Here is a 24734-nt window from a genome sequence, read left to right on the forward strand (position 1 = left end):
ACAGATCCAACCAGGGAGAGGTGGTAAACACAAGGACTGAAGTTGTAGTGACAGAGCATCATGTGCAGGAACTTGATAATGGTGCCATTGCCAACAATCGTACCAAGGTTAAGATTGGTTTTGACCGCAAGGATATGTCTGCACCCTTGGCTTTAACATTGGAAGGTATAAGTAAGTTTTCAATATCCACATTTGAAGTATACGTTGAAAGTATATGGAGAGTATGAGGAAATTTCCTCAGGAAAGACATATTTGAAGTGGTTCTTGGTGTGACATGAAAGTATGGAGGGATAAGGGGTGAAAAGCTGTGGAAGTGAGTCAGATGATTTGTTTGTCTGAAGTCTTCATTTGTATTATTTAAAGAAAGTCAAGACAGTGGTGGGCAGTTTTATCTTAGAGCCTAACCTAAATTTTATATATGTGTATATATATATATATATATATTATATATATATATATATATATATATATATATATATATATACAGGTAAACGTCGACTTACGATGGCCGCGACTTACGATTGTTCGACTTTACGATGACGACGACGACGACGACGATATGATAATTTAACCCCTTCCATACGGTGCCGCACACGTAGGCGTCATGAGGAGCAAGTGGATTCGCGACGCTGCCATATCGGCGTCTTGATTATATTTATTGTAGTCGCCCCTGTGTTTTTACATTCTCTCAAATGTGCCCTAAATCCCATTCTCTGTGGTTTTCAAAATTCGCGGGTGAAAGAGAGAACGATCGATATAAGCGGTGACTATATTTTATGATGCGAGTATTATTACGTCACGTCGTACGGCTGGTATTGGCTGCTGCCCGCGAGATTTAAGTTCCGTACTAAAAATACATATTATAGTGTTTGAATATGGTAAAAAGGATAAAAATAATTAAATAAACTACTGTACATGTTTAATAGGCTATATTCAGTATCTCTGGTGGTTAATATACAGGTAGGCTAGGTACAGTGACCACGGAACAGTGATACACAAATTGGGGATCGACTTACGATGAAATCGTCTTACGATGGCTCTATCGAAACCTAATGCCATCGTAAGTCGACGTTTACCTGTATATATATATATATATTATATATATGTGTATATATATATAGTGTATATAATATTTATTCTTTCTTTTTCAGCCCGTCAAAACAATTGGCCACCTCTTCCTGCAGTGTGTCCAGTTGGTCCATGCTTTTACCAGGACATCAGTGTAGATATTCCCCTCGAGTTTCAGAAGATTGTACGAATGCTTTATTATTTATGGATGTGTGAGTATTCTTGCAGTTGTGATAATAATTGTTGCTTTGTGTTTCCCTGATGAGAAGCCCACATCCCCGCTGGCTGGCAGTGCCCCTCAATATTCTCCAATACATATCTCCAGGACAAAACTTCGATATATTTGTATTTTGTATAGTATGCTTCTGACCCAGGGCAGTGGACTAGATAAAGGGATGATCTGTCATCCAAGAGGTGCCAAGATAAGAGGGAGGGGTAGAGAGTGGAGGGGAGTGGAGTGTATTGGGGATGGAGTGGGTGGGAATGGTTTTGATGCCTTTGTTTTTTGGCTACCTCCCTTGTAAGGGGGAAAAAGCCTTTGGTATATGTATGTATGGATGTATTAGTATGAAACTGTTTCTTTGTCAATGACTTGTAGTAGTAGAAACTAAGTAGGTATTATCACTGGTTGAGTGGGTTAGAGCATTGCTACTTGTGGCAGAAGTCAAGGTGACAGCACTTTGAACCCTGCCGCCAGTAAGTTAGACCAAGGGCACGGCTTATTAAATTCCATGCTACAAAGTCCTCTGTAAGGGGCAGAGTCTTACCCTTCTGATAGGGGGAGTTTGTGGCATTAAATTGAATCGGTCAATAAGTTCATCAGTTCTTGTCTGTATTGATAGTGTGCTGCTGCTGAGTGAATGTTTGGTGATAGTTTAGAAAACAAATGTGAGTGTTGTTGAGCAGTGGGAGTATTTGTGCATCATGTCGAAGATTTTTATGTTGTGAGGAACCTATAGTTGGGAAAGGAGTCCTGTCTCATGAATTAGTGTGGAATGATGATAAAGGTGTTGTGTTGTTTCACCTAAAATAGGTGAAGTGTGATTACTTGAGGAGGTTAGATGGGGAGAGAAAGTTGCTGTGAATGGTTATAGTTAGGACATTCTAGTAAAATGTGTGGTGTTTTGAAAAGGTTACCTTATGGGCAGGTGGGAGAGGGTTGTTTCTATTCATGAGATGGACTTCCGTGAGATGAGTGTTCTATTCCGAATCATATTAATGATGTTTCAGAGCATTGGTTACATTGGTAGGAAGAGGGCTTTAGGTGTACACAGGGTTTGGTTGTCTTGAGGTCATTTGTTGGGTGTTCCTCAGAATATCTTTGCCACATGTTTTGTCTTCTAGATCAGAAGGCAGGGTAGTAGTCTGTTCCAAGCAGGAGAGTGAGTGATGGTATTGATGTGATTAATGCCATGTATCAAACTGCTTTGTTGGCCCATTTGTTGCAAGGTATGCCAACATTAGATGGCACCCAGTAAATGAATACAAATTTATTGAAAATGAACAGAAATCTGGATAAACTATGCCATGTTGATCAGTGGGTGGTAGGAATGAAGGGTGAATAGTGTTTTTGAAGTGTCTCATGAGTCCAAGATGATTGTATAAGGTAAGAGAGGTGAGGTATGAATAAAGTGTAAGGCAGCAAGGGTAGTAGAATAATCACTGGTAGATGGTTAGTAGGTCACCTCTTTCTCTTCTTTGTTCCAGAGTAGGTAATTCCAGTTTTGACAATCTCTCTTCATATGACAGTCTTCAAAGTGTTGGGGCCATCTTCATAGTTGCTCTCTGGACTCCTTCAATTTTCTTTATATTTTTGGTACTGGGTGACCATAGTGTCTAGGCCTTATCAGTGTGACTAGTATTTTTTTTCATCATTTCTTCTAAATAGGTAAAAGCCACCTTCACTGATCTTAGCAAGTTGTAGGATTCTCTTGATAATTTTGTTTATCTGTTTATCAGGGGATGTGTCATTTGTGATGATTACTCCCAGGTCTTTTTTCAGATAACACTTTCTTTACTTACCTTGATCCAATTTTATATTGTCCTGTGTGTGTGTGTTGGTTGGTCGGTCGGTCAGTTACCCCCACTATACGATTAGGTTGCATTCATGAAAACCAGATCAAACAATGAACGATCGAATAGCTAACTTAAGTTTTAATAGGATTTAATTTAATGAGAGTAGCCTTGGCCTAGTTATATTGAGAGCTATATAACACTTCCATGCTATCCAAAGAAGTAGTGTTATAGACACATTATTTTTTTATACAGTGGTTTCCCCAGTAGGCCTATATCCACTGGAAAGCAGAAAAAGAGGCTCTGTAGAATGCCACTAGCCACTAGTTACCCAATCCTGCACTGCACATACCTTTCATGGCTAGTCTTACTAAAATCCCGAGGAAGCCTTCTCCTTGTCATCAGAAGTAGTAGAGCTTGATGAATCCTGGGCAGCAGAGGTGGACATAAGAGCGCCAGATGTAGATTGGAGAGGTGGCAGAGGGGAGTCCAGGTCAGCTGATCCAGGGTGTGGGTCTAGTTGGGAGGGAGCAGCAGGTTTGAAGAAGCTGGGAATGGTGGTAGCCTTACCTCTCTCTCTCTCTCTCCTTTTTTTTTTCCCTTTGAATATATCTAAGTAGACCTTGAAGGCTTGCGTCACATTATAGGCAATTGTTCCACCTCATGCTGGGTTTGGCTCCTTTTCCTTTATTTTTTCAATGATTGCATCTAGGCCAGAGAGCACCTTACGAAGTGGTTTGATGTTGAGGCCTCACTGGGGCACATAATCATCATCACCATCTCGATGGAGAGCTCGTTCTTGTTCCAACTCCATCAGATTTTCATTGGGACTAAAGCAATTCATTCACATCATCTTCATCCACCTCCTTGGAGCCTGCCATATGTGAGAGCCTGACGGGTATTCTCTTTCAGTCAGAAAGTGAATATCAAACTCATAAATACAGATTGTGGTTGCAAGTATTTTTTAGAATTTGTGCAAGATTGTATATTTGAAGGAATTAATTATATATATCTTATAATGTATTAGTTGATAAATTGCTCATCATTTATTTTTACTATTTTTGTCTCACCAATATTTATACCTTTGTTCAAGAATGTGAGCCCATTGTTGTTATGTCTTACCTTAAATGTTTAGGCCCAGCATTGTAAAGAACAGTGAGTACATCAGTGATATTGTTGACTGGCACTACTTTTGGACTGGCCATCCGATAATCCAAGCTGGAAATTACCCGTTGGCTTGAGGTCTTGCTCAAAGCTAGGTGAAATCACGTGGCATTACCCAGAACATAATTTGTTAAAAATGTTACCTGAAAACAGATTAGTTGAAATGACAATAATGTCATCAGCACACAGTCTTATTCCATGCTGAACAAATTAATTTGGCTCAGCCAGAACAAAATCTGTAAAGAGCATTATCATATTTTAAATGGTGAAAAAGTTACTACTATGTTATAACTTCAAGATGTGGAGCTTTTATGTGACCAAAGTTTTTGTGTATTTATTGACAGTTCATGCGCTGATGTTATTCCTGAATGTGCTGGGAGGGTTGGCCATGTTCATCTCCTTTGGCGACGGCGCAACCTTTGGGTTAGCGATTCTCTACTTCTTGCTCTTCACACCCTTCTCCTATGTCTGCTGGTTCAGACCCGTCTATAAAGCCTTCAGGTATGATTATGTATAATGGTGCAGGAGTTTAAAGAATAAGAAAATATATCCAGGTGTAACTAACCAGGTACAGTAATCCCTTCCATATCTGAACTAATTGAGTAATACGGTGTTCAGATTTAGGGAATGTTTGGGTGTACGAAGTAAAATTACCCCCCCCCCTCTCTCCCTCTCTCTATCTCTATCTCTCTCTCTCTCTCTCTCTCTCTCTCTCTCTCTCTCTCTCTCTCTCTCTCTCTCTCTCTCTCTCTCTCTCTCTCTCTCTCTTCTCTCTCTCTCTCTCTCTCTCTCTCTCTCTCTCTCTCTCTCTCTCTCTCTCTCTCTCTCTCTCTCTCTCTCTCTCTCTCTCTCTCTCTCTCTCTCTCTCTCTCTCTCTCTCTCTCTCCCCCCCCCCACTCTGCCATTCCATTGATAAATTTTTCATTCTTAAGTAATAAAAGTGGTGAACAATGCAGATCTATCCATATCCCAAGGACCATTACCCCTGATAAGGTAGATAGCCACAGTATGGCAGATAGAAAGGTCTTTATTGTAAACCACTTTCATTCCTTCAGAATTAGAAATTTAGCACATGTGTGGCAGGATGGAGAATGGAGTGTGGGAGTAATTTCAATTCATGCACCCAAATAACTCGGATAATGAATATGTAATAATGGCGAGGCACTTTGGATATGGAAGGGATTCCTGTATTCAGTGCTGCAGGTTTTTAGTAGTCTTTGGAACATTTCTATATATATATGTATATACATATTCCTTTGGTGGCTGTTGCTGGAAACCTGAAGGCAAGAGAGACCAGGGGCAATGGATTGATGATTTATTGATACTTGGCATTATTTCTTTTCAGGAGTGACAGTTCCTTCAACTTCATGGTCTTCTTCTTTGTTTTCTTCTTCCAAATGGTCATAAGTATTATTGATGCTATTGGTTTTCCTTCCATGGGTTCATGGTAAGTACCATGTGTTACCATTATTTGGTAACTTAGTTATAGTTCATATAAAGACTGGGTGTTTGTGTAGTTATGTTTGTCATATACATGATACTTGTATATAGAGAGGAATGTCTGTTGTGCAAGGAAAGGAGAAAGCAAGATGGTGTGTGTGGATGATATTTTGATGTGCTGTGAAAAGATTATTCATTAACTTTGATACTTCTTATTACCATTTAAACTGGGTGTTTGTGCAGTTAGGTTTGTTGCATATATGATACTGGTATATAGAAAGAAATGTCTGTTGAGCAAGGAAGGGAGAAGGCAGGGGATAGGTGTTGGGCTCTAAAGTCTGAGAGGAGAATGGTTGTGTATGGATGGTATTTTGATGTAATGTGAAAGGATTATTTGTTAACTTACTTATTGTAAGGAGGAGGAGCCAAGAAAAGAGGAAGGGAGGGGTGGTAAATGGGAGTGGAGAATATGGGAATGAAACGGGTGGGAGGGGATTTAATGCCTTTGACTTTGGCTACCTCCCTGGTAAGAAAAAATGCCCTTGGCATGTATGTATATGTCAGTATGTATGTATGTGTGTGTGGAGTATATAATGTATATATTTTCATCTACCAGCTTTTCACCCCACTAGATTGGGAGATAGCCTGACAACCCCCACATTTTAAGGGGAGGATGGTCTATGGCCTGGTTGGTTGAAAGGATTCTAATTGGCTTCTAACTGGCTGTCTCATTGACTGTAGTGAGAACCTAAATCATTATAATTATTAGTATTAGAGAGGGAAGGAGAGAGAGAGAGAAACATCAAGCTGGATTTAGGGTCATGCATTATTTTGATTAGCTATTTTCCTGTGCTCAGCAACTATTCATGCACTGTACTTTAAAAAATGATGGAATGTTGGTGTCTGAAGTCTGAGTTATGGAGGTTATGCATAGGGGTCACTGATACAAAATAATCTGGATATTTGTTATGATGTAGAAAAATAAAATCTACAGAGAATCCAAGAGGCAAAGACCATGTCCAAATCAGGTGGCAGGATTGTAAAATTCTTTCAGGTATGATTTGGTAGGGGTAAATTACAAGCTTTTGAGATCTGCAAAACTTGATCCCTGACATTTGCAGGTTGCACATTCAGGTGGACACGTACACATACCAATGGCTTTTCCCCCTTACAAGGGAGATACCCAAAAAACAAAGGCATAACATCCACTCCCACCCATTCCATCCCCACATACTCCACTCCCATTCATCCCCCTCCCTCCCTCTTATGCTCCTCCTGGATGATGTGTCATACCAGCATCTCACCCACTGCCCTTTGTCAGAAGCAATGTATGAAAGGGTGTGGATGGGGGATGAGGGAGTATGTGTGAAAAATAATTTGACTCAGCCCAAAGGGATTTCTTCCCATCTTCTCTTTTTCTGCATGAGGGGAGGGAGAGGGTGGTCGCTGATTGAATGAAGCAGCCTTGCTGTGGATGTGCTGTATCTTGTGACACTGCTTGTGACCCAGGGCAGTTTGTGAGATGCAGGTATGACCCATCATCCAGGAGAAGCTAAGTGGGAGGGAGGGGGGTGAATGGAAGTGAAGTATGTGGGGATGGAATGGGTGGGAGTGGTTTTTATGCCTTTGTTGTTTAGCTACTTCCCTTGTAAGGGGCAAAAACCATTTGGTATATGTATGTACAGACGCTCCTCAACTTACGTTTTAGTTACGTTCCGAACGGCCGAACGTAAGTTGAAAATGAACGTAAGTTGTTACTGTACTATACATCCGTAAATTCTATTACTGTATCTTATAAAACACCCCTAAATAATTAATTATACACATAACATTGTAAAATAATAACATTAATTTCAAATAAATTAAATTCAAGCAACATAAATTGAGATGGTGGAGGAGGAGGGGGAGGATGAGGATGAGGCAAGGCATGTTCAGTTTGTCGTTTGTGCAATGTAAACAATGGACGCAGCGTCATGTGCAAGTATCGTTTGAACTACGGAGAGCGCGCTAAACTAAAAAATTCACTCAATTTTTTTTTTCTTTTACAATTTTTTTTTACAGTCAGTTCAAACGTAAAATCGAAAAAACGTAAAACGAATGAACATAAGTAGAGGAGCATCTGTATATATGTATATATATCAAGGGCTTTCTCCCCCTTACCAGGGAGGTAGCCAAAGTCAAAAAGCATATATATATATATATACTCCCCATTTTATTCCCACCCATTCCACTTGCATCCACCACCCTCTCATTTTAGCACCTCATGGATGAATGGTTGTATATGGATGATGTTGTGATGCATGAGGTGGAATGGGCGGGGGGATAGGGGGTGAGGTAGTTTGTGTGAGCAAAATTTGACGAAGCCCAAAAGGATTTCTCCCTGTCTTCTCCTCTATATGGGGGGACGGAGAGGGGGTCGCCGATTTAATGAAGCGGCCTTGCTGTGGATGTGCTGTGTCTTGTGACACTGCTTCTGACCCAGGGCAGTGGACAAGGTGCAGGGATGACCCGTCATCTAGGAGGTGCTAAGATAAGAGGGAGGGTGGAGGGGTGTGGAGTGTATTCAGGGATGGAATGGGTGGGAATGATTTTATGCCTTTTCCTTTTTGGCTACCTCCCTTGTAAGGGGGAAAAAGCCTTGGTATATGTATGTATGGATGATGCAAGACATAGCATATCCACATCAAGGCAACTACACTTAATATCAACCCCCTCCATTCCCTCATGCAGAATAATGGAAGACTGGGAGAAATCCCTTCGGGCTGTGTCAAGGTATAATTCACACATAACCACTCCCTAACCTCCTAGCCCATCCCCAACCCCCTCCCTTCCCTGCATCATAGTATCATTTATTTACAGCAATTCTCCACTCGCTCCTGTCCTCTGCCTTCTCCTATTTGCTCAACTCCCCTTTCACCCCATCCATCCATCTCTTCCCCAGTTGTCCCCTCATGTTCATCCCATTTACATCTGCCTTCCATGCCTCTTTTACTAATCTTTCTTCTCTAATTTTTTCCATATGCCCAAACCATATATATATTGTGTGTGTGTGTGAAAAAGTTGGTTGGTGGGAAGCATGATTTAAATGCAAATCAGAGTTGGAGAGAAATTTTGTTAGGCATCCAAGGAGAAACTGGAGGAATGGCTAGAAAAGAAAGTTTTGAGTATGAAAGAGCCCTGGAATGTGTATGATGTTGGACAGTTCTGTTTCTCGTGACATAATGAGAAACATACAGCTATAGAAGAACTAGTGAGATAAGTGTTTTGGGGAGCATGATAGACTAAAGAGTTGAGAGTTCTGGAATTTTATGGCCAGTTTATCAGGCTATCCTCACTGATGGGGGTTATGGTAGATGATATATATATACATGTATATTTCAACAATTAATTGTGTATGAATGTAGACATGGAGTGAAATAATGGAATACTTTTACTTATTGTGTGTATGGTTAGGTGTGTATCATATAGGCTCAGTATATGATGGTCATCTGTATCTTAGAAAAAATAATTTCCCTTAAGTCTGCTATATGTAATGATTGTTTGACTAAGACAACTAATATCTTTGTATTCCACATTGAAGTTTTCTCTTGCAAGTGAATTATTTGGCATACTATTTACCTAACATTTTCTCAGTATATGATCTGTTTTTAATGCAACCAATAGTTTTATTATAATGTTTCAGTATTACAGATTTAAATTTTTATATCCATAGTTAAACTATTGTTGGAGAGAAGTCATTTTCTGTGGCCTTTTTTTTTAAGAATACTTTATTAATTTCTTTTAGAAAGCATATATGAGAAAGAAGGAAGCAGTCACAAGTCAAGATCTGAGTTCCAAGGTTATTCCTGACCAGTTTTGCTTTGTGCTTCTTCAGGGGAATGTGACTCTGGGCTGAAGCTAGCAGTATACATTGGGAACCAAGCCCATGTTGCCTCTATGAAGGCAGGATCTGTGGTTGGTTTGGGCATGCAATAGATTAATTTTAATTCTATTTTAACTACATAATCACCTAAGACGGTTCTGGTAATATGTGTTGTCTAAAATGTGAAAAATGTACCTTAAGTCAAATGGTGTGAGTCTGTAAAACCCAAAAGATGTAAAAAATAATATATACCAAGGGCTCTTTGCCCCATACAAGGAAGGTAGCCAAAATCAAAATCATAACTCCACTCCTACCCATTTCATCCCCACATACTCCAATCCCATTCACCATCCCTCCCTCACTCTTTTCTTGGTTCCTCTTGGATGACAGGTTATCCCTGCATCTCGCCCAATGCCCTGGGTCAGAACCAATGTTGCAAGACACAGCATGTCCATAGCAAGGCTGGTTCATTTAATTGTTGACCCCCTCCCCCCTCTCTCCAGCCCCTCAGGGGGAGAAATTCCTTCGGGCTGTGTCAAAATATCATTCATATATATTCCTTCACCCCCATCCCTTGAAGAAACTTGAAGAAAGCTCCTTCCACTCCACTACACACTTACCTATCTCTTCACTTACTAGTATATCTCATCTTTTCTTCATTCCTGACACCTTACCAACTACACTCCCAAACTCAAACTTGCCCCACCTTTCAGCTTTGTTTCACTCAATGTCCACATGTCTATCTTCTCACAGACATACTGACCATGTTTTCCCTTTTATTGTCACCTTAGGGTTTTGGTTGGAAAACTCCCATAACTTATGCTTTTGCTTTTTTTAGGAATGTCAAAAATAAGATGAAATAAACAAAAATCAAAATAGAAATACAATTTACTCCATAATTTTATTTTCATTTTATATCTTTATTTCATTTTATCGTACTTTTGACATCTTTTGGGTTTTACGCATTCTCACACTGTTATGACTTAACAGATACATTTTTCACATATTAAACAACACAAGGCACACCAAAACTGTATCTTGTAATCAATTATATATTTAAAATAGAATTGTAATTAATTTATTGTATGCCCAAACCAGCCATGGTTCCTGCCTTCATGAAGGTAATGTGAGCTTGGTTCCCAATGTATACTGCCACCTTCACTACAGAGTACCATTGCTTTGAAGAAGCAAAGTGAAACTGGTTAGGAATAAATTTGGAACTCTTGATATAGACCTGTGACTTCTTCCACCTTTTTCAACTTGTCACAATGTCTCAACAAAGAATGTATACATATATGTGTGTAAGGATCGATTCTTTATGATATTTTTCAGCACTCTTTTATGATGGAGCTTGGCTTTTCATTTTTGTACGGTAGCCAGAGCTATTAGAAGGCATCTGTTTTATGTATGAAGTTGAGGAAAACTGTTATTTATGTTATCTCACTAATATATTCTTTTCTTTTGTATCATCTCATCTTTAATTTAGTAATTTACTGTGTTTTGAACATTATTATTATTTTATTTTTCTACATATTCATCGTGGTACATTTTTTAGACATTGTTTATGGTGATGCCAAGTGATTGTGTTCACCTGAGGAAGAAGAGTCCAGAAACATGGTTTCAGGAGAATGAAATATTACAGCATTCACCAGAACAGTATAAGATGTGCGATCATGTTGAACAGGTTAAGAAATGCAAGGAATAAATCAGAACGTTATTGCTAATGTTTAACATGGCCGCATCATAACACATAACTGGTCTTGTGTATTCCATGTATTTATTTATAGGTTCAGTCTTCATTGCTATTTAGATAGTGAACAGTTAGATTAGAGAATATGTAACTCTCTCTCTCTCTATGTGTTCCTCCATCTTTCCCTTCCCCTGCCCCTCTCCCCTCCCTCCCCCCTTCTCCCTACCCCCCTCTCCTCTCTCTTTCTCTCTCTTTCTCTCTCTTTCTCTCTCTCTCTCTCTCTCTCTCTCTCTCTCTCTCTCTCTCTCTCTCTCTCTCTCTCTCTCTCTCAGTCTCTGTCTTTGTGTTGTCTGTCTATCAGCACAACCAAGTGCTCTAATTGCTTCTCTGGTCATTGCCCCATGACAGCGGGTTCATCAGGGGCTTATCGACTCTGGGGCGCCACGATTCCCCGGCCAACTACATTGTAGGGGTGATAGTGATGCTGATTGCTCTAGGTTTTGCTGCTGTTGCTGCGATTGATGCCATTCTGTTGATAAAGGTATCCTGCCACTATGGGGCAAAGGCCTTTGGGTCCATGGGGAATCCCTCTGCACTTCACTGTGGAATTTGTTTGATCAATAGTGCCCATTTAGACAGAATGCAGGGATATGAAGTGGTCCTTTTGTTGGAGATACATTTTTACAAGCCTTTGTTATTGTTCTTCATTGTTTGCAGCAATAAATCCTATGTTTTATATATAATTATTATTATTGTTATTATTATTATTTTTTGTTTTTGTTTTTAGGAGTTACAGGTTTGTTCTTTGACAAGTACATGTCATTGCATGAAGATTGCATGTATATTGCACCTAGACCTCATGTGATATTTTTGTATGCCCATTTATGTTTTATTTGTCTTCAGATTTTACTGTGTTTATTTGGTTTATATGTAATAGCAGATGTATCTTGGCCATTGCAAGAGGCACTTATGTTATAGACAACAAGCCTCAGTGCACAAAGTAGTGATAGAAGATGTACATGTATATAGTATACAATGTTCAACAAATCTGGCAATGGAGGAAAGAATCGTGTGGTTTTCTTTTAGTTAAAAGGAGAAAGAAATTTTTTGATTGGTGATTTAGAGATGACATATGTATCTTTAAAATATGGTTATGGATATACAATATTTATGGCTGTACAATATACACTTTTTCGGAGAAGTATGGTAGGGGTTACAAGGTTGGATAGAGTGAGAAACAAGGAGGTAATGAGGAGAGCAAGGGTGGAAAAGGGGTTAGGAGATAGAGATGATGAAAGAGTATTGGGATGGTTTGGACACATGGAAAGAATGAGTGAAGAAAGATTAGTAAAAGAAGTGTGGAAGGCAGAGGTGGATGAAGTGAACATGAGAGGGTGACTGAAGATGAGATGGATAAATGGATGGGGTGAAAGGGGCATTGAGCAAGAGGGATGTCTGTTGAGGAAGGAAGGGAGAAGGCAGAAGACGGGTGAGTGGGAAATGGTGGTTTATAGATGATGCTGTGATACATGGAATGGGGTGGGTAAGGGATGGGGGGTTAGGGAGTGGTTATGTGTGAATGATATTTTGACTCAGCCTGAAGGGATTTCTGCCTATTTTCATTGTCTCTGCATGAGGGGATGGAGAGTGGGGGGTCAGTGATTAAATGAAGCGGCCTTGCTGTGAATATGCTGTCTTGCTGCATTGATTCTGACCCAGGGCGATGAGCGAGATGCTGGGACGACCCATCATCCATGAGGACCCAAGATGATAGGTGGAAGAAGCCCTTGGTATATGCACATGTAATATACGCAGTAAACCTTTGATTTAACAGACCACAAAACTATTTATTTTTACAATTCAATCAACAAGTTACTTGAGTGTGATGCCAAGTTCTGTACTGATACTCTCACCAATAACAAGAGTGATCCATTACAAGTACATGAAAACTGGCTGAAAAACTGATTCAGCTGTGATGAAGTGGTGCCTGTAGTAGTAGTCTCCACCCTTCAATTAGTCAGTTAGATTTACTGTATGTGGATAGAGTATCTCAACATAACTGCTTGAGAAATAACATATACACAAATTTTAATGATTGTATTACCTAAAATACTGCTTGAAATTAAACAGGCGTTATCATGAAAATAATAATAATCCTTTTGCTCTGGGAAATTCTTTGTTTCTGCACTTAGAAAAATTAGTCTGAATTACCTCTGTTTTAGCTGGTATAACACTTGATGTTAAATAAAATGCAGACAAATTTGACAGCTGTAGTGCCTTGGCTCTTCAATACCATCTTCAGTAGTCTACAGATTCTTCCAATAGATTTCAAGAAGATGCAACTTCATGTAGTGATACTAAGACAGTGGAAGGAGAGGAACAAACTATCCAACAAATACTCAGAGTAACATATAACTCCCCTCCTCCACTCAGAGATAGAGAACAAAGGGGCTGCTTGGTATTCAGAACAGGTCCAATTCTCATACACCCTTTCACAACACTTCAACTACATACCATACAATGTTCCCTATGTTATTATTATTTATGTATTTATCTTATTTATTTATTTTATTATTATTATATATATATATATATTTTTTTTTCAAGCCAGCAATATCAAAACAAATCCAGGTCTTTACACATGTTCATGATAGACCACCTATCACATATGTACACACATCTCCAATGCTACAACTTCCACTCCTTGGTCTATTTAATTTGCACCACTTGCCAATACTAAACAGTGCCTGCACCCATCTAAGCTCTCAACCAAAAAGAACTATGTTTAAAATGAACAGTGTTAATATTCTACAGCTGAGCATCAATGGAATTGCAGACAAGTACATGGAAAAAGACAGAACACAGCACAAAAGTGGACTTGCTATACTTCTACACAAAAGCATAGATTTTTCCAATATAAAATCAAAACAATTATGGAAAATATAACAGAAGTAGTATGAACTCGGAGAAAACAGCATGTATTACAAATATTTTCATACTACCAATTATATCAATACTTTAAGAATACACACCCCAACTGCTATGACTCAGTGACATAATGAACCTGCACCCATCTAAACTCAACCAAAAAGACCTCAGTTTAAAATGAACAGTGTTAATATTCTACAGATGAGCATCAGTGGAATCGCAGACAAGTACATGCAAAAAGACAAAACACAGCACAAAAGTGGACTTGCTATACTTCTACACAAAAACATAGATTTTTCCAATATAAAACCAAAACAATTTTGGAAAATATAACAGAAGTAATATAAACTCGGAGAAAACAGCATGTATCACAAATATTTTCATACTACCAATCATATCAACACTAAGAATACACACCCCAACTGCAATGACTCAGTGACATAATGAACCACATAATGGAGAGACCTGAGCGACTTGTGTGGAAGCCGTGGGTCCTCGGCAAGGGAGAACTGGGAAAACAGATTGATTGATTGATCAGTTGTCAATAGGTGAAATATTAGCACTGTTTATGTCAGTGTATGATGACCTCGGTGGTATGACATTAACCACTGTCTTGCTGCAACGTCATCACAGATCATTGCAAAATAAGTTATCCAAGGAGTCGTTATAATGACACATGACTGACCTCTCAAGGAAGATGTGTAGATGATTTTAAAGATTGTCCATTCTCTCTCTTTTTTTTTTCTACTGAGCATCTATCATTATTTTCATATGTCATCTGGAATTCAAACTCCACATGATCACTGTGAAGTATATGCATTTCAAAGATTCAATGGCATATAGTTCAGTAATGGGTCCAGTATTGCTGGAGTGTCTTCACACTTGGTCATGTCTCGTATCCATTAAATCAGGGGTCATCAAACTATGATCTGTGAGCATATATATAATATATATTCAGTGTGTATTGAACAACATAGTTATGGGCTTGCGCTTGTCATTCTCTCATTTGTCTAGTCAGTTGTGAAAAAGTTTGGTGACCCCTGCATTAGATGTGTTCTTCAGTGCAATATTCAGTGAATTGTTACCCCATCATTTTTCATTGCCATTTTCTTCCTAGTCCTCCCATGTTATCTTTATACATTTGAAGTCCTATGTTAGGATTATATTATGCAGTCAGTGGCAGTTTTCATTGATTGCAATCTTCACACATTCAACATTTTTGGGTATTCTGCTTGTTGAAGGCCTTCCAGAATGTAAATCACTTTTAATGGATTCTTGGCCTTTGAAGCATTTGCACCACATTTTTATCAGTACTTCACTTGCTGAATATTCAGAAATACCTTCTTAATCATTTGAATGGGTTCCTGTGACAAATGTTCAAATTTGCAATAAAACTTGCAGATTCTCTGATCTACTCAGTCATTGTCAAGTCAAACAGTTCATATCTTCACTCCTCTTTAGAGGGTAACTGAGGTGTCACATGGGAGCATGTCTGCTTATACATGGGTAGTAGGGTCTTCTGTTAGTGTCTGCCAAGTTTTGTTTGGATTGCACAACCAGTTCTGCAAATACTCATAATGGCTGGATACTTTCCAGACAGACCTGGTGTATACATTATATATATATATATATATGTGTGTGTGTGTGTGTATATATATATATGTACCTATAATATATATATATATATATATTTAAGTCTTACTACTGATCTCATCCTCATAGCATCCTTTTCAATCCAAATATTCTTAAATTTGTCCTTATCTATTAGCTTCTGTTATATGATATGCATTTGATCTTAAACAGATTCATTCCATTTTCTGTGTACTGTACTTGCCTAGTCTTTAGTCTGATTGTGCACATTGTTGTCATCTAAAATTGTGAATTGTGATTTTTTTTCTTTCCATTTATAAAGGAAAGTTGTTGTTGTTGTTTTTTTGCCAGGTCTACTTTCTTTTCTCCAGTAGGTTCTCTTTTTTTCTTTGTTATTTTCCATGATTTGTCTGAAGTACTTGTTCATCCCCTTGTTAATTTGAGTTAGCACTTAATATTTTCTTTCGTTTGATCTTGTACATTATTTTTGTCCTCTTTCAAAAGAGTTTTCTCTAATGATTTGCTTTCATCAATATTGTTTATGGTGAAAGAGACCTTGGATAAAAGGGGAATGTCTGCTGAGTAGGGAAGGGAGAAGGCAAGAGAGTCTGTATGGAGGGTAGTAGTGAATGGATGATAAATTTATGCAGCCCAAAGGGATTTCTCCTGGTCTTCTCTAATTGTGGGTGGATGACGAGGCAGGGTTGCCTTGTAATGAAAGAGAGTAAATCAGATTTGGCTGTTGGTCCCGGCTGTGGAGGTTCTGTGTCTTGATATATTACTTCTGACCCAGGCACTTGGTGGGGATAGCTCCTCTTCATCTAAAGAAGCCAAGATAAAAGGGAAAACAAGAATGGGTGTGTGCCTTGGTAGGTTACTTCACTTACTGTATAGGGAGAAGAGGTCTTTTGGTATATAGATAGATTTTAATGTTCATAAAAATGGCTTGTGTGCAAGATGATGTAATCAATTGTGACAGATTATGTAATGATTTTAGATAGAGGAATTTGGAGATCTTGTAATAGTTGGTCAGTTAAGTATACCTGTACTTGATAATTACCATGCATGTGCATAGGGGCTTGACCATGCAGCCAAAGATGTGTTGATGAGAGATTAAGGGTTCATTTCGCCATACTTAGGAAATTGCTTTTGTTTGTTGTAGTCTAAAAGAATTTAAAGTGGGCCTAGGAGCTGTAGTATAAGACGCCCATAACTTAAAAGCATTGAAGATGATGCTGGTAGATAGAAGTAATGTTTATGTGTGTGTATATATATATATATATATATATTACATATATGTGTATATACATATATATATATATATATATATATATTACATATATGTGTATATACATATACATGTACCATTTTATGTGCATTACCTTTCCTGGGTACACTACTGCATCCTTCAGTCATTTTTAAAGTATTTGTTGTTCATTAGTAACGATGTATACAATTTTTTTTTATTTTTTATTTATTTATTTTTTTTTTTTTTTATTTTTTTATTTATTTATTTATTATTATTATTATTATTATTATTATCATTATTATTATTATTATTTGTTTTTTAAGGGACTTTTGACTTGAAAGCATTTTGAAGTGCTTATCTAGATTCTGGTTGCAGTTGGGTACCATGTATGGACATCAAAGTATTTTGTATTAATGTTCACCTGCTGAATGAATATAAATCAGTAAGATAGGCATGGTGGAGGAAATTTTTTCTTAGTTGGAGTTTTATTAGTCATTATATGCTTCTGATTGTATATTTGTACAGCTCTGTTTGTTTTGATTGATAGTCACCGAATCAAAATGTAGTATCCACTTATTATTCTGCGCCAAGCTCCATTTTATTATTCTATTTTCTAATTCTTTCTTTAATTTAATCATGTTAATTGAGGTTAAATTGATTAATATTGTATTCTGTTTTGTTGAACAAATTTGCCAACATCTAATACTATTTTTCCTTTTCAGTTAAATCTAATGTTCCAGGTTTATTATCCCACTTTTGTTACTTGATCAGTAAACATTGTGTTTTACCGTATATACTCGAGTGTTGTGAGTTTTTATTATCAAGGTTTTATTGAAAAATGCACAAGTAATTGTTTTGGAGGGTTCTTATGTTTTGATTTTTCATTTCAATTCATGCATTTTTGATGGTACAACATGCTTGGTAGGCTTACATTCATAAAGCACCATTGGCTAACCAAAACAGTGGAGGTAAGGTCCTTTAGGTCTTTCTGTCAGAAAAAGCACTATGTGAGAATGAAATCTTCATTTTTGGTACACTCAGCCCTCCAGTTAATGGACTTCCATTTAACAGATTTCGGAGACAACGAACAAAATCCAGTGACTCAGAATTCATTTCAGAGTTCCTTAACTGTACAGTCATGGCATATCGAGAACCCATTTTCACAATCTTTGATAAATCTGATTAAATTACAGTAAATGTTGAATGCGTTATATTTATTGGACCGATGTTCCCCCTTTTTTTCCATTAAACGAAGGGATGAGTAGGTTTTGTTTTGCTTATTTGAGCTTTATCAAGTAAAGTAATCTGGTTGTAATTAAGTTTCAGATTTATTAATGCACACTTAGAAGCAAGTGTTTTAAGTAGATAAAGTCTGGGACTATTGATATAGGTGTTTACAGAAGTTAGTGGGAAAAATTTAGTGTGGAAAATTATGCATTGACGTTGTTCTCCAGGTCTGGTTTTCTTATGTTCTAGTATATTTCTTTTGCCACAATATATTAGTGTTAATATTTGATACTATACAGATGAGATCACAAAACATTTTATGTGTCTGAGAAGAATATAATTGATATACCAGTGATTTAAGTAAAATTATCCAGGCATTAATTTTTTAATTTGTGCTTGATAAAATTTATCTCTCAACACAGAGTGCAGTTCATATAATAATAAAATTCTGTTTATTTGTGTATGATGTTTCACATTTGTGATTTGTAATCCATACAATATAAAGAACTGTCCTAAAGTTTCTATACTTTTGAGTAGTACTTAAGTCTAAGTAATAATTTGAATAGCATAGTGGAGACCTGTGACAATAACCACCATATACCACTGAGGCCTACCAATGTTGCTTAGAAGTCAGGGTCATAGTATATTTAGAATTTATAAAATGTGATATTTTTACCACCTGAAAATTTGGGGTCAGTATTCAAGAAGTTGGTATATACTCGAGGATATACGGTACTTTGGTTCTTTTTTATTATAGCACTGTTTATTTACGTCAGTTATACTCAGCTTACTAAGATTTGTTGTAAAAATTACAGTAATAATAACAACGATCATTGCCTCAAGTTTCACTGACTGGACACCTGCAGCTCTGCAGTGGGTGGCAACAGTCCTTGGGGCCCTCCTATAGATCTCCCTGGGAAGAAAGGTTGTCATCTCTGCTGTATTAGTGTGAAAGTGGAAGGATGAGAGACATGGTTGTCCGCTCTCCTTATATGAAAAGGAAGAAATGCAAAGTAGACTGAAGACTAAGTGTTGGTGTTTTTGGGGGGACCGTGAAGGGATTGGCAGGTTTTTGAAAATGGGCATCAGGAGAATGTTTCTCTGCTGTCCATCCAACAGGACCACCATTAGCACGTGCATTTGGTCCCAGGAACATTGCAGTAGGTGATTGAAGGTCCAATTTTGTTTAAAGTAATCTTTTGTAATTGTATTTAAACATTTCAATGTTTGTCTTTCCACAGAGTGGAATTTATTTATTTTATTTATTATTATATATATTTTTCCCTAATATAGACAAATCACAGTCAACTTAATACTGCCAGAGTATGGTCTATATATTGGTTATTGTTATTTGACCATGGAGATCACCTTATTGTGAAGTGAAATTATATCCGTATAGAAATACACACAATTGCATTTTTGTTTTGTTATCCAGTTTAGATTGTGGAGTACGTCAGAATTAGATAGTAGAGATTTGGGGTATATTTTGATGAAAATAGACTCGGCTAGAGGTATTGCAAAATATTATAGGTATTATTTGTTTGCTTCCAAAACTGTATTCTTCTGTCTTAGGTTCAATTTGAGGGTGGATATAATATGACATGCATTTTGTTTTAAATTTTCTTTGCTTTGAGGACACATTTTTTAAAATGGCCTTATTAACCACATGTCACACATGGTGACAGTATGAAGAATATCTTGCAGAATTGGTAGGTGCTGGTCTTCAAGAAACCAACGTGTTGACACGTACTTGAAGTTTGACACTAACTCCAGCTCTTCCACAGTGGCTTTGTTGGCGGGATTGAATACCTAAGATTTGAACAAATTGGAAAAAAATCAATGGGAGCTCTGCTCATCTTCATTGGGGTGCTGTGGGCCACATTGGCCTTGGCAGACTTTGTCATTATAACAAAGGTAGACAAGATAGGTTGGTTGGGTTTAGTAGATGGTTTAAGGGATATAGAGTGGAAGTGAATTAAATCACCTGGTTGTGTGAAGTGTTCAGCTGCCAAAAGTAATTGTCAGATATAAAAAAATGGAACAACTTTTATTTCTTCTTCCTTTTAAGTACCTCTGCACCCTTGTCATTTGTTAATGACCAAAGTAGTTTTGCAGTCCTTATGCTTCAGCCAGATCATGATTTGATTACTTCCTTTTTTTTTTCAACTTTATTCTTGCCATGTAATGTGATTGGGACTCCTTTGCTTCCGCAGTGTGAAACTGTGAAAGTGAAGCAAAAGGTGGCAGGCTCTTGAGTTGCCCTCATGTAAGCACAAGTCCTTCATGAGTAGTTTAGCTCTTGGTGGGACATGGGCAGTAGCTCTTCTTGGATATTACACTTTTGTCTTGCATCGCTGTCAGCCATTGCACACTTGTTCATTGCTTTTATAGAAATCACTGCAAGTCTTATTATACACATCTATGAATTATTTTGTATGCTTCCTGTGTAGTAATAGAACTAGGTCAATAAAATTAATGTGAAAAGCAATTTTTTAAAATTGGCATTGGGTTTTGAGGTCAAGATGTAAAGGATTTTCACAGATGATTTTGCTCCTGTAGTGTGGAAGAGCTTCTCTCCTGTTTTGATAATTGAGGTGGAGGGGGTGTGAAGAATTATGGTTTTGTGTTGTCCAACGAGTGAATAGATTCAGCGCCATTTCAGGTATTTATTTGTGAATCATGTGTTGTGGATGGTGGTGGAATTGAGTGCAGATCTTTTGTTGATTTTTGTAAGTGTATGCTTTATTGTTTTACAGGAAATTTCAAACAGTGTTGCTTCTCAAATTTATATCTAGTATAGATATGGATTGGGTAAAGGGGTGTTGAAAAAATGGAGAATGTGTTGAGGAAGGAAGGGAGAAGATAGGAGTGAGTGGAGAATGGTTTTAGATGGATGATGCTGTGATGCATGGAAGAGATAAGGTGATGGGTGGTTAGGGAGTGGTTATGTGTGAATGATATTTTGATGCAACCTGAAGGGATTTCTCCCTGTCTTCTCTATTTTTGTGTGTGGGGATGGAGAGTAGGGATCACTGATTAAATGAAGTGGCCTTGCTGTGGATGTGATGTGTCTTGCTGCATTGCTCCTGACCCAGGACTTTGGGTGAGATGCAGGAATGACCCATCATCCAGGAGGAGCCAAGAAAAGAGGGAGGGAGGGGTGGTGAATGGGAGTATATGTATGTATATATATAGTTATTGCTAATTCCGCTGGGGCCATTGTTTGAAGAAGGCTTGGATGTTTATATCATGGAGGGTTTTTGAAGCATTTAATTTCTTGCTTCAAAAACACCCTCTTGTTAAGTGGCACCCCCTTACCCCTATCTGAGAGGAGTTCATGACACAAAACCAGATCTAATAAGACACCAGTTTGTGATAAAGGTACAGTTCCTAGCTAGAGAGAAATTCTATATATATAGATTTTATATCAACTAATGTTTTAGGTTATCACCACATATATATCTATATATGTATATGTATGAGAGGTACAAAGAAAAATGAAGATAGGTAAAACATAAGGTAAAGGAGAGTATATATATGATGGGCAAACAGTATGACAGAAAATTTTAAAAGTAATAAAAAGATGCTTTGGAAGGAAATTAAGAGAGGAAGGGGAAGCAAATCAAGTAGAGAAGAAAAGGTAAAAGGTGCAGATGGAGAGATGATAACAGAAGAGGCAGTGGTAAAAGGAAGATAGGCAAAGTATTTTAGGGACATGCTAAATGTGGAGGAGGATAGGGAGGGAAAGGTGGTTTGCATTAGGAGGTACTGAGAAAATGACAGCAATAAATGAGGAAAAAGGGGGAGAAATAAGAAAAGATGAGGTGAAAGCTGTTATTAACCTCTTCAATATGAGTCAAATATTCGTACGCACATTAGCTGCCTGACACATGATGATGCATCACAATGGGTGCATTATGAAATATAGAGTTACAACTGTTATACTCATGCTCTTTCACTCAGCATGATTGTGACCACTGAAAAAGTGGTAAGCCTGTTCAGAGAATAAGAGGGTCACTCAGCTACAACTACAAAATAAATATAATCGGGAAGTGTTGCCATCCTCATATATTCACTCGTGCCTCATGACCCCTTCATAGGTGTCATTGTATTCAAGGGGGTAAATGACAAGTGCAGAGAAGGCACTTGGGTTAGATAGGTGTCAAGTGGATTGTCTAGAAAAGGGACTGGCCTGGTGAAGTTGTTTAATGTTTGTCTAAAAGAGGGTAAAGTGCCGGAGAACTGGAGGAGTGCCTGTACAGTTCCACTTTACAAGGGAAAAGGGGACAAATGTGAGTGTAGCAGATTCAGAGGGATCATATGCATTATTCTCGTTAATAAGTTTTGTGCAGTTTGTAAGATATTATTATTATAATTTTTTTTTTTTTTTTTTTTTCCGATTATTGGGAACCATGTTGTGGATGTATAGTGCAGTGTGGTTCTCAAGAACTGTTTGTAGACTGGTTAGGGTTTCTTTCTGTTGTCCAGAACCCATGTTTGCTACTAGTCTATGTACATTTATTTTCTTGTTGGTCTTCACAGTCAAGTCTTTGATGTTTGGGCTGAAGGACATGAGAGTTTCAAAAGGAAAGCTTAGGATTTTTGTTTTTTTTTGCATTGGAAAAAATGTCATTAAATTTTGTTGATGGATGTTTCTTTGATTCATGGTTGTCTGGGATTAGCAAAGATTGGTGATTTTTTAGGGAAGGCCTTTACTCATTTTTGAAGCTATTGTTCTAGTTAGTTTAATTAAATAATTGTATTAGCAACTGTGCAACAATTGTTTTTTAAATACACATAGACATGCATGTACAGTTGTCTCTTTTTATTTGTATTGGTGGCAGTGTCTTCTAGTTAGTAGTGTAGTGGGAGATATATATCTTTGGGTCCAGCGGCGGCACCAGGAATTTTTAGTTGGGGAGGCTAAGGGTGGGGCTGAGAAATTTTTGGGGGGCTAATAGTAATGTGATAATACAGATATATTATCCTTATTTCAAAAGGGGAGGGGGTTAATTGTTGGGCTATCTAGCACTGATGGCTGACAAATCTTTAGCCCTGGCAATTAAAAATTCCACTTAATAAAATTATTTCAATGAGTGTTTTAAATTTTCAATTTGCTCATTTCAGTTGGGGGGGCTGGCCACTTTTTTTTTTGGGGGGGGGGGGTTAAAGCCCCCCCGAGCCCCCCCCTGGCGCCGCCACTGTTTGGGTCATAGATTTAGGACATGAACAAGTCTTGTATGACTTGATAGACTTACTCGTTATCTTGAGTGGTGGACATAAAGAAATGTACTTGCTACAGCTATGCAAAAGGTGCTGCTGTCCATTGTAACATTTAGAAATGAAGCCAGGTCAACGTGTTATTGTTCATTTTTTGATTTGTGAGAGAGTATCAATCAATCTTTTGCCCCAGGTCTCTTGCACAAGATCCATGGTTCTCCGGTAACTGGCAACAGCCACTGTATTGGTTCACAGGTCACTCAAGGAAGAAGTATTGTGTTGTTGTCTGCTATCTTTGATAGAGTAAGACATGTGTATATATATATATATATATATATATGTATATATATATATATGTATATATATATATAGTGCAGAGTTAATGTTACAGTGTCATTGGTCAAAAGAATTTCTTTCAAGTATCTATATATATATATATCTGTATTTTCATTCAGGGTTGACAGCTCTGAAAATGTCAATACTATGTGTTATGTACAGATAGTTTTGAAATGTGTCATAATCTATTTACCATACAACAGCCTAATTTTCATGGCTTCAGCAATGGAAATTCTGAAATCTAAATTATTTAATTTTGCTGCTCAACAACTAAAGTGGGATAGTAAGATGACTAATGATTTTTGAAGATGTAGATCATAGTTGCAGTTCAGGTTCCTCGTGATAGTGATATGCATGTGTTACCTGAAGTTTTTAAAGTTTAAGTTTAGAAATGCTAATATGTATTGATAAGGCTGCAGTTCTCCTGCAAGAAAGATGAGAGGCAATGAATTGATTGATTGAAATCATAAATTCAGTTACAAATGTGTGGTTTTGAGAAACAATATTTTCTTTCAACATCTTTGAAATGTGCCGTGAACATTCAGCTTTACATGTTCATCGGTTCCAGTCCAAATCAGTGAGCGAAATGAGTGCCCTTGGTGTGTGTGTAAACTGGAAGGTAACGGATGAAACCCGTTGAATATGGTTGGTTTCCATGGTTGCAGTCAGTTGAGATACTGCTCCCTGTTGATATTGAAGTACAAATGAGGTTCTGATGATTTGCTTTTGGGTATGGGCAAGCAAATAGCCAAAGAGGACCCAAAGCAGAGTTGTTGTCATGAAGAATTGGTGGAGTGATATGTGGCCTTTTCTCCTCATCACAGTGGCTGGGTGGCAGTGGGAACAGCCTTTAAGAATAACAGCATTGCCCTTGGTATTTTCATGGTTCTGCTTGCGATTGCCAGCTCCGCACTGGCTGCAGCCATGGCATTCTCTCTCATTTGGGT

The 24734-nt window shown here is 37.8% G+C and overlaps 1 protein-coding gene across 4 annotated transcripts in view; it reads left to right on the forward strand.

The window, feature by feature from the left end:
• The window catches only part of Scamp (secretory carrier membrane protein), a 49762-nt gene that overhangs the window by 14834 nt on the left and 10194 nt on the right, over window positions 1-24734 (forward strand). For 2 of the 4 annotated variants that reach the window (XM_076186574.1, XM_076186577.1), the window contains exons 5-8: window positions 1152-1280; window positions 4590-4746; window positions 5591-5692; window positions 11646-11778. In XM_076186574.1, the coding sequence (XP_076042689.1) occupies window positions 1152-1280; window positions 4590-4746; window positions 5591-5692; window positions 11646-11778 (521 nt within the window). Of the gene's footprint in view, window positions 1-1151; window positions 1281-4589; window positions 4747-5590; window positions 5693-11645; window positions 11779-20015; window positions 20146-24611; window positions 24733-24734 lie in introns of all 4 variants that reach the window. The other 2 variants (XM_076186575.1, XM_076186576.1) reach the window with 2 other exon arrangements.

Source organism: Oratosquilla oratoria, chromosome 6 (assembly GCF_046742065.1).
Source record: "Oratosquilla oratoria isolate Oo_2021 chromosome 6, ASM4674206v1, whole genome shotgun sequence".
NCBI classification, from domain to species: Eukaryota; Metazoa; Arthropoda; class Malacostraca; order Stomatopoda; family Squillidae; genus Oratosquilla; species Oratosquilla oratoria.